General features: G+C 42.2%; 2 protein-coding genes across 2 annotated transcripts; both read right to left on the bottom strand.

Moving 5' to 3' along the window:
* Nucleotides 1-513: 513 nt before the first annotated feature.
* LOC143138605 (C-reactive protein-like) lies at nt 514-1,125 on the bottom strand. Its single transcript, XM_076299038.1, has one exon. It carries the CDS (start codon nt 1,024-1,026, stop codon nt 514-516), a length of 513 nt encoding a protein of 170 aa, XP_076155153.1. The 5' UTR covers nt 1,027-1,125.
* Nucleotides 1,126-5,531: 4,406 nt separating this feature from the next.
* Nucleotides 5,532-10,434, bottom strand: stub1 (STIP1 homology and U-Box containing protein 1). Its single transcript, XM_076298629.1, has 8 exons — nt 10,106-10,434; nt 9,155-9,398; nt 8,516-8,714; nt 8,231-8,396; nt 8,048-8,126; nt 7,716-7,772; nt 7,241-7,357; nt 5,532-7,143 (listed from the first exon to the last, which is right to left on the bottom strand). Exons 2-8 carry the CDS (start codon nt 9,266-9,268, stop codon nt 7,018-7,020), a joined length of 858 nt encoding a protein of 285 aa, XP_076154744.1. The 5' UTR covers nt 9,269-9,398; nt 10,106-10,434; the 3' UTR covers nt 5,532-7,017.
* Nucleotides 10,435-10,680: the final 246 nt, after the last annotated feature.

Genomic DNA, 10,680 nt, shown 5'->3' on the forward strand with positions numbered 1-10,680 from the left:
TGAGTCCATGATTTCCAAAACAAATGGTACATTTTGATTGGTCTAACCACAGGACCATTTTCCTCAGTCCATTTTAAACATGTATGATCAATGCTATCCTATTTGTGAACATGCTATGTTACACAGTATGAATCAAGTCCTACACCAGATCTCCAATTTGACACACATCACAGCTTTATTGACTACAGATTACAATGCTTACAGGTAGAGAACTCAGCTTAAACAAACTTTTAAGTGTTCATTAGTTTTGAAATTACGTGATGGGGAGAGAATTAATGATTGTGTTCTAATCAGGTATGTCCTGAATCTTATAAGAGCTTGATGTTTAGATGCTCAAACTAACCTATATCATGTTCAACATTAAGCATACACAGAAAATGGCCTATTTGGGCCCTTGTATTATAATGGCCTTGACATGTACATGATGGCAAACAGGGTAACACTTACACAAATATGTGTGTAAGAGGATGTTTGAGGGAGGGCATATGAGTTTGACTGGTTTAATGGGCTTAGTCAGTCATCAGCAACCACCAGCACGTTCCCTTGAATGTCATACTCTATGGTCTGCCAATCAAAAACATTTGGGCGTGGCACGCGGGGGCCCTGGTTGAAGTACAGTGCTTTGATTTGGTTACCTGTCAGCACATAGTCCCACATACAGAGGTCAGTGATCTCTCCAGCGAAGCTCTGGACTGCCTCGAAGTCCCCCAGGTGTTTGTCCGCATCCTGTCCAAGTAGCGCTGTCCCCAGAGGTCGAATCGAATGGCCTGCCTTGTAGATCTGGAGAGCGCTTCGACGGCCATCCACCCAGAACGCGGAGAGGCCTGTGCGCGAGGCCCAGGTGAGGCACAGGTGTGTTCGGAACGTGGTGAGCGGGGGCAGGTGGAAGAAGGCGCCATCTCCGCTCAAGTAGAATGACATGCGGCCGTCTTTCTCGCGCCACACGTTCAGCTCGTCGTAGTCTGGCGTGCGGTACGCGAACAGGATGATCTGCCGCTCCCCCTCGAGCTCGGTGGCCACGCGCATGCAGAGCGTGAAGGCAGACAGACCCAGAGGCTTCTGGGGGGTGAGCTTGACGAAGCTGAAGTCGGTCTCATAAGGGAAGAGCAGCACCTTTCCACCCAGACCTAGTCCACACAAATATAACGTAAATCACAAACATAAATGGGCGTCAACACAGCTGAAGACCAATGGGCCCCAATTACAATGATGGAAAAGTGCTAAGTCACTCAATGAAACAAGCATCTTGAGCACTAAAGCTATTGTGGCGTGTGAGGGAGCATTGGGCTGCCCCACCACTGATTGTGTATTAAATTAGCAAATAGATTTGCATCACTATTAAATGAGCTTTGGTTAGACTTTAGATTTTCCTGATTGCCTGTCATTAGGGCCCTGGGTGTTGCTTGAAGCATTGGCATACAAAACATATTCATGTATACAGGGCCCTAATTTTAATGTTCTAATTCAAAGTCTGTCAAAAAGCAAAGTTCTCACGCATGAATTGTAGTTATCTGTGGCATGTAGGATTACTGAGCTGACTCATCAATGTTTGCGTTTAAGGTCTCACTCATGGTGTGAAATTAGCAAATTGATTTTGCCTCGGCATTAAATGAGCTTGAGTTAGACTTAACATCCTGCCCCTTTGTCCATTATTCAGATGAGGGCCCTAAGGGTCCAGACCTCCAATGTGCCTCACAACACCAGTCCACAGCACATACAGGCCACATTCTGGTAAAAAAACTACACATATGTACCAAACTGAACCAGAGCCTGCCTACATTACTAAACAGATGTGCAGTTGTTGAGTGAGGTCAAGTCAGTGGTGCAAGTCATCAGCTTATGTTTTAGAATCCTTCTATCCTAGAATATGGTTGTGATCTTACACAAATCTCTCATGTCTGTCTTATTTTCGGAGTCTTAGTTTTCCTGATCAATGTACATTTAGAGTGTTGGCTTAAATCAAAGATTTTATATTAAAGTTATCCGTCCCTGATTACCATTATGTAATTCAGCTCACAAAAACACAGCGGCCTCCCTCTTTGTGTTTAGTGGGTACGTTTTCTAAAAGTTGCATTAATACAGAATAATTAAGATGGTCGCACTCCAAAATAATCTTTTATTATTCTTTCTCATTAGCCACAATGTAGAATGTAGCCTCTGACTGGTGCTGATTTAGTAATTTGCTCAGACTTGTGATCAGAATATTATAATATGACATTAAGGAAGTAGGTTGCTCACACACACACACACACACACACTACACTCCCTCTCTCACACCAACCCACTCATTCAACCACATGGTTACTTGCATACCCATACTTACATGTTTGCCTGTTTTTGGTGGAACTTTGGAACAACTTTGACTGTGATGTGTATGTGTCCTCCAAAACTGATGATACACAAGGCACCTTTCTGAGCAATGTTCCTGAGTATTGTTGTTCTGGCACGTTCCCTTTGATATTGGACAACTTATTTTTCTTGAGAACTTTAATAGGCAAATTAACATGATCATCTAATTGAAAATATGGAACCTGTTTTGTGGTTGCCTGGCTCAAAGTCGCCCCATGCATGCATCACCAAAAGCAATATCAAGCATTCTGGGCATACATTGCCATTGTCAGAGACGTCATTCTCTGTATTATATGTCAGTGTACCAGAGTTTGAAATAATTATTGTTTGAGTTTGAAGTTGTTATTTTAAGGTAATAGAACTGCACTGGGTTGCTTTAAGCCCCCATTCTGTGGCTCTCGATATGTTTGGTGATAAGTTTGTATCACTTGACACGTTCAGTTGTGACTTTTTGAGTGCATCTCTGATACAGTATTTAGGCTATGAGATGTAACAGGCTGGACAGCATTGCTGATCTGTCTCGTAGGCAGAGAAAAGCTGTTGCTCTCAAACACTGTCCACTTAATCAACAGAGTCAGAGTAGTGATGAAGGAATAGATCAAATAGACAAATATGGAATGTAAACTTAAAATGAGGGTATTTGATATTTTATTTTAACATACATTTTGATGTGTTTTGCCCATCTCTGTGTAGGCCTATAGCAAATATAGCAAATACAGACTATCATAATGTTTCCCCATGAACTGTTATGATATACATGGCCAGTCCATCTTCTTTACCTTTTGATGCTGAGCAGAGTGTCACCACACCAGACAGGAAGATGGCTGCCGCCCACATTTTGCTGCAGAAAAACAAACAAAGGTTATAAAACCCTGTTCTGGCTCTTCCTTGTCTGAAGTTTCTTGCATAGGCATCCTTATTGTTTGTCCTTGGTGAATCCTTGAAATGGCACTGAATGTGTCTTTTTAACTGTTATTTTAAGAGGAAAACAATCATGGTATGTCAACATTTAGCTTTGACAGTTTCTGTACAGGCAATGGATTTGAAAAGCTGCTTTTTGTTATTTATTTTGTATGTCTAATGATTAGTAAAGAGGGGTGGGGACACAGTTACTTCCATGAGTTGTGCAGCATGTTCTGTTATGAGGTGCTCTATGTGTTGATTATATGCTGATAAGTGTCTGATGTTAGACACGCCTATCCCGGTCACGGTTTTTTAACAAACATTATACCCACTGGCCTACAGTATACAAATTACAAGACATCTACAACAGATTTATGCAAGCTGCACTTGAATGCACAGAACTGTAATATATTTATTTTATACATGTGAAATATTGCATGGACAGTCAAGTGAAACACAAAAAATAGTCTAGTCTATGAAGTTCCAATTTGGCTCCTTTTCCATAAAGACAGGTACAATACCCTGAAGCTTCAAAAGTGAATGTGCTAGTCACACTGTCTTAATGCTTTCAAGGAGTCATGGCAACTCACACACTCAGAAACAGACCAAGAAAAGCTCATGTTACCTCTCAGTGTAAGTGTGCAGATCAGCTGAATGATGAGAAATGAAGTCTGCTGACCACTGACCCACATGTCTCTCCTCTTCCCTCCTTGCACTGGCCATTACATCATTTCTCCCAGGAGCAGAGACAAAGGCGCTGGTGTGTGTGAGCAGGCCAACATGTGACAGTTCTGTCACACACACACACAATGTATTGCACATGAACAATACATGAAAATTCACTCATATTTCGGTCTTTAGTGCTCTTAATATCTGTGGACATTTTAAACACTTTTTCCCCCAATTAAAATAAAAAAATAAAAAGCAGTTTTAAATCAATTTTTTGTTTTTTATATTGTGTATATCTTGATGTTTGGAAGGGTTATAAAATCTAACGTGTCATTTTTAATTGAAGGATGTATAAGTGAAACACCAAAATGGTTCTGAAAAAAAAGGCAAAATAGTAGAGGTGCTCATGTCGATCAGACATTGTTGTCAGTATCAAATGTGTCACGTGTCCACATGTCTGGAAAATGCTGTAGGTGCTGGCAAAACAAGAATCTGTGTCAGTCTGTCTTGATGTTTTTAAAGTAGCTGATGTGTTAATATTGTTCTACTTCCAAGTACTGATGAATGGTATGAAGAACTCCATTTTGTCAGCATTGAGACTACATACAAGAAGCCTTGTGTATGTATGAGTGGTGGTGTTATGGCTTTTCTAATCTTCATGGTAGGAAAGCCATAACACTCCACATATAAGTATGCACCAGCTCAGTACAGAGGGCAGTAAAACACCAAGACAGCACTAAAATATGTCTGTGCTCTGCTCACCCATGCTGGAAGTTATAAGTTCACACCAACAGTGTGTGTTGCTTCCACTTCATCTATTTTGAATGACTAGAACTCCCAAGCAAAAATGAAATCTTGGACTCAGTAGCATCTGCTAGACCTGCTGATACATAAGATGTTCATTGACTAGAACCACACAGAGGAGACATGTCTGTTGGCAGTGACGTTTTGCATCAATGTGCCTGTTTTGACTGCACAAAAAAAAGGATATCCGAGTCTGAATGAGAAGTGTACAGCCTCAAAAGAGGTTTTTAAAGTCTGAGTGTCTATATGGATTATGAACTTTACACAAACACATCACACACTTAAATTCATAAATGCATCTATGTGTGCAAGTAGCAAAACCAGAACACCAAACAACCAATAGGGCTGCCCCACCATGGTATTCTATTGGCATGAACTGAGATGGAAACTCCATGTTCCATCTGGGTGCCCCATCCCCTGCAGATAGATCAAGGATGGCTCTGTTTTAGTTCATGCTCAAGGTACAGCTACAAGCTTAGGAGGTTTTTGACTCGACTATACTTTAGTTTGTCTTGGTACAGCCCACCAGATCACTATGGTTATGACTAGAGCTTGAGTTCTGTAGGGTTCACACACAATAACAAGCCTCAAAAGTTGGCCACCAACTCTGCAGCAGGGTCAGGAACACGTGACCTGAAACACCTCCTCAGCATTCCCACAACATGGTTACACATACACACACACACAGACAGACAGACACACACACACACAGACAGACACACATACAGATGGAGACACACACACACACACACACACACAGACAGACACACAGACAGACACACAGACAGACACACACACAGAGTGGAGACTGTACAAAAAAAAACATTTATTCAACATGTAACTAAGGTTGCGTATTCATTTTAATACTTTTCTATTGTCTGTAACAGTTGAAAGGAGACCTGTGATTCTCCGGGGATGCTCTTTGACAATCTTCTATTGAGTGGGTGCACTGGTGTTTGAGGCTTTGACCACTGAAAAGAAAACCTTCAGTAATCACCAAACAGCATTTTCTTTATAATAATAATAATAATAATAATAATAATAATAATACAAAAAAAAAAAGACAGGAAAAAAGTGAAGTCCACTCTGGAGTTAAGAGCATGAGGCATAAGGGTGCATACAGCAGGGACATGGCCCACAGAGACACGAAGGTCCAGACAACCAAGCCATCATCCATTACCCTCCAAACATGTCCGCCACTGTGGGTCCAGACAACCAAGCCATCATCCATTACCCTCCAAACATGTCTGCCACTGTGGGTCCAGACAACCAAGCCATCATCCATTACCCTCCAAACATGTCCGCCATTGTGGGTTGAGCTCTGATTGTGAGATTGAGCCGGGCTGTATCTGCACGCTGTAGTAGATAGAGAGTATGTGTACGATGAGGTACCATGAATTACACTGATCTGAGAGTTACAAAATCTCCTGCAACTGAAAGTGCATTCTAATAGAAGCTCTGAGATCAAAGATGGACAATCTCACATGCACACACACACAACCGCTTGCACGCACACACACACAGGCACACACACACGCACGCACACACACACACCAAAAAAATTTAACATTTCCAGCCACTCGTGTACGTTATTGATTATACAGCATTAAGAGCCTAACTGGCATCTAACAACACCGCTGTTCTAATGCAAAAAAATATATAATTCTGACACACAAACGTTCTCCCAAACACATCCACATATCCTCTGGTGATTTTGTCTCTCTAACTAACGCATTCTGTCCATTACAGCTAATAAAAGATATCCAATAACAGATTGAAATTTTACATTTCCTTAGTATTTTCTGCATAACTTTTCCATAACTGTTTGCGTGGCATGTTTCAGTGAGGGTTTCTGAATGGGGGCAATATCAGCAAGAAAATCAGCTCAAATCAAAGTGATACTGAAAACAAAAATGTGCAGGGTCATGAGACAGATTGAGTTTGAAAATCTTGATTGACACGGCTCCAATTTAAAGCGATTGAATTCAGGCTTGTGGCACACACAGAGAAAGATAGAAAGAGGGAGATAGAAAGAGAGAGATAGGAAAACAGAGAGAGAGAGAGAGAGAGAGGAAAAGAGAGAGAAGGAGGGAGACCTGAGAAATAGTCCATGGCGTCCCCCATGTTTAAAGTGCGAGTTCAAGAGGATGTCTGTTTGTTCAGTCTGCTCCACTCCACTTCCTCTCATCTGCTCGCTGCACTGCTTTACAAGTGTGTGTCTGTGAGTGCGCTGTGTGTTTGTGTGTGTGGATGTGTTTTTGTTTGTGTGTGTGTGTGTGTGTGTGTTTGTGTTCAATAATCCTCCACCCAGCCATTCTCTTGGATAAAAGCGTCGATCACTTCCTTCATTGCCAGATTGGGGATGAGCTGGTCCTGGGTCAGGGGGCTGCGAGTCACTGGATCAAAATGGCCAACACGCTGCAGAACAAGAAAACACACATTCACATTGAAGCTCAGGCTGAATGTACTGCAGCAGTTTAGTGTGGAATGAGTGTGTCTATAAATACATGTGTACCTGTAGATGTTCCTCAATGTCTTTGCGATCGTAGGTGATGCCGCTGGGGGTGATGCAGGGTTCTCTCATCAATTCAAAACTGATCTTTCCACACAGGTAGTCTGGGATCTCTCTTTTCTGCAAACCCAAAGCATACACAAAATGCTATTTTAAACTGGCAAACTCAACTTTGCTTACTGACAGAGTTGAGAGTGTGTCTGTGTGTGAGAGAGAGAGAGAGAGAGAGAGAGAGAGAGAACAGTCCACAGCACCCTTGCTTACGTCAGCTTTGATGCTGCAATAGCTGACCAAAAAAAACCTTAGCTCTGTCAGCAGAGTCTACCTTCTACTGGAAGGCCCAATATGTTGCATAATATAATAAACACACCAAGCCACAGTTGCCAGATATTGTGAAAAGGGTATTCATGTATATTCATCTTTGCTTTCATATTCTCCCATGTTCCGTGGTCCAAGTCAAACAGGAGTCTGAACTCACCTTTCTTTTCTCATCCACCTGAGCAAACAGCTCATCCATGTCCAACAGATACTTATCCTGTTCACAGAGAGCACACAAAGATGAGTCAAGTTAAAATGTAGCTCTGTTAGTCAGCAAGTTGAAAAAAGGAGAAGTTGCCATGTTCTACATGCTTACAAAGGTGTTACTATTTAGATGATTGGTTTTCAAAAATTCTGTGGCCAGTTTGCTGTCAATGTAAAAATGGAGACAGTTTTCTACTTTAAATCCAAAATCTTCCAATTAATTTTACTCACATATTTATAAATATTGCAGTATTCACTTAATTCTCCACAGGTTTGGGTTCTACTTACGTGTTTCGACTTGATTTTGCTGATCTCACTTCCACTCTGATTATCATCCACTTGCTTCTCTCTGCATTCCTCAATTTCCCTGAAGATAAATAGTAACAATAGCATTTTAGATCATCCATGCCAACTGTCTGCTTCACACAAAAGAAGCGGCATACGCTTGCGGTTAGTGTCTTGCATACACACCTCTCTTTCTCCGCCAGGATAAGTTTTGTAAGATAGGCGTGCAGCTCGTTTTCCTGGTTGATGCGTTTCTCCTCCAAACTATTCCAGCGTTTCTTCTTTGCAAGACGCAGTGCGCTTGGGATGTCATCACCAAAGTTCAGGCGCTGCTCCTTTGCCAGGTTATAAGCTAAGCAGAAGTTTTATGATTTATTTATTATTATTAACATAAGAATGGATTTCTTCTCACTAAAATGACAACAAGGTATAAGTGCCATGCCTTCCACAACTCTACATGCCAGTCTTTACCTCTCTGTAGGTTTCCTATGGCCTCTTCATAATTCTCAAGCTCCAAGTGGCATTGGCCCAAAAAGAAGTGAGCTTTCACGGATTGGGTGTCCAGTTCAAGGGCGTGTTTGCAATCAGCTAATGCTTTGTCGTACTGCTGTAGTTTCACGTAGCACAGGGCACGGTTTGTGTAGTACACAGCTACTGATGGATTTCGATTCTGTCAGCACACACAGAACATGTTCATGAGGTTCAAGGTTCTACATCAGACAGTATGCAGGCTAGGACTTTAGGGATAGAACAGAAGTAAGGAGATGCATTTAGTTCAGTTGTTTTATGATGGCTGGGTATCAGACCTTTAAGGCTCACTATACAATCACCAAACATTTGTGTCCCCTTTCCACAATGATCCTGGCAGTGATGCTGGATTAAACGTTATAACTTTGTCCATTATCATTAGGGATTAGGCAGGCCTACCAAAAACACATCCCTGTGCAGTCAGGGATGAACTGACGCAACAGAAAACACGGTGAAGTGTATGTGGGCTGAAAGCTAACAAGCATGACCATAATCAATGTTATTGTTTTCCTGAAGAGTCTCACTGCGCAACCACAATCTGCAAAGGGGTCCATTCACTCAAATTCATTTTTCTCCACCTACTATTGCTTTACTGTAGCAGGTAGCGGCCTCCTGGTATTTGCGGCAGAGAAAAAGCCGGTTTCCTTGCTCCTTCAGCTCCTGGGCGGACGAACTCTTCTCGGGGCTCCCCGCCATCTTCTCCACAGGCTCCGAGGTGGCCGAGCCGCCCTGCTTCCCTATCCTGTTCCCCGTCTCTTCGACTTGGCTAAGGCCGCTCCAGGGAACAGCGTCAACTGGAGAGATGCCTAGCCTTACCTCTCACTCCCTGAAAAAGAGACATCATGCGGCACTCGGGTGACGCAATGCACAAATGGGCGGTTGTCCATAAAGTGAGCGTTTTTTGTTGAGAACAGCACCTTAAGCACGTTACTTAAACATAGATGTTCAGTAGAGTGCAACCTGTAGCTGCTAGCTACCAAAGGCCAGGTAGCTGTTAGCTAGCCAAGCTAGTTAGCTAGCTGTCACACACCTAATAAACTGGTTTGCGACGGTAAACATCCAACATAACGACAGTAATGTAATGGGAAGCTAGGTAGCGGTAGCAAGAGGTACTTTCCTCATGTCAATAACAAATCGGGTGAAAGAACTATTAGTGGTACTTACCGTTATTTGATTAGCTTCTATCATTACAATTACGTTAGCTAACGCTAGCAGTAGTAGCACTAATGTTATGATTGACGTCTTGGCAAAATAACTTAAGAAAGCGACATATTGTGCAAAACAATTCTCTGAGGTACGAGCTCGCAGTTTTTACAGCAGATAGCCATCTTACATTGGAGCTGACACCTGGTTAGCTTGTGAACGTAGACATGTTTTGCTACATTTGATCGTTGTTTTGCTAATAAACGTTAGCTAAGTATTATTAGGGTTAAAAGCGCATCACTGCAACACACAAATTACATTTCCCATTCCATCATACACTCGCTTTCTCGCAAGAAATGATTTAATACCAAGAGGCATTACACAACCTACCAGATACAGTGACAGCCACCACCAGTGTCCCAAAGTCCAGTAAGGTTAGCCGTTCTCAAATGTCGGGGGTTCTTGGTGGCTAGCTAGCTCGCCGGGGCTAGTAAGTTACTCTGCTAGCTAGCTAACGTTAATTATTTTACCTTTGGTTTCATCTACTGATTGTCCCCCGTTATTCAAACCGTTAAAATATCACTAAATGACGCTTTAGACTCATCTTAACTGTTTTACTCAAAGCGACTGAGTCAATTTGACGAGATCAAGGGTACTGTTTCTAGACTTTTTACTCTCCAAGGGACCTCTCATTTTCTGCTTGTTTTGAGTATGGCGTCACGCGGCCGTGACCGGAAGTTTGATTCAACGCTGCACAGAGATGTCCGTGTACGTAACACAGGCATAGGAAAAGCAAAATCTGCGAAAACAGCACGGTGAAGTGAAAGTAAGGTAGACATTTCCCTAGGGTAATTACATACAGGTATAAGCCCAAATACCTACACTACAGGCCAAAAGTTTGGGGCCACTTAGACATTTCCATTTCACGCCATTATAGACAGAATACCAGCTGAGATCAGTTGCAG

Source organism: Alosa pseudoharengus, unplaced genomic scaffold, assembly GCF_046254945.1.
Source record: "Alosa pseudoharengus isolate Yale_2024_CS ecotype anadromous, Long Island Sound unplaced genomic scaffold, YU_APseudo_1.1 YU_APseudo_1.1_scf_21, whole genome shotgun sequence".
Lineage (NCBI taxonomy): Eukaryota > Metazoa > Chordata > Actinopteri > Clupeiformes > Clupeidae > Alosa > Alosa pseudoharengus.

Coding starts and splice junctions, on each gene's coding strand:
- LOC143138605 (XM_076299038.1), bottom strand. CDS start 1,026: ATGCGCGTGGCCACCGAGCTCGAGGGGGAGCGGCAGATCATCCTGTTC.
- stub1 (XM_076298629.1), bottom strand. CDS start 9,268: ATGGCGGGGAGCCCCGAGAAGAGTTCGTCCGCCCAGGAGCTGAAGGAG. Junction 8,397..8,515: donor CATAGGAAACCTACAGAGAG/GTAAAGACTGGC, acceptor ACTTCTGCTTAG/CTTATAACCTGGCAAAGGAG. Junction 7,773..8,047: donor GCAAAATCAAGTCGAAACAC/GTAAGTAGAACC, acceptor CTCTGTGAACAG/GATAAGTATCTGTTGGACAT.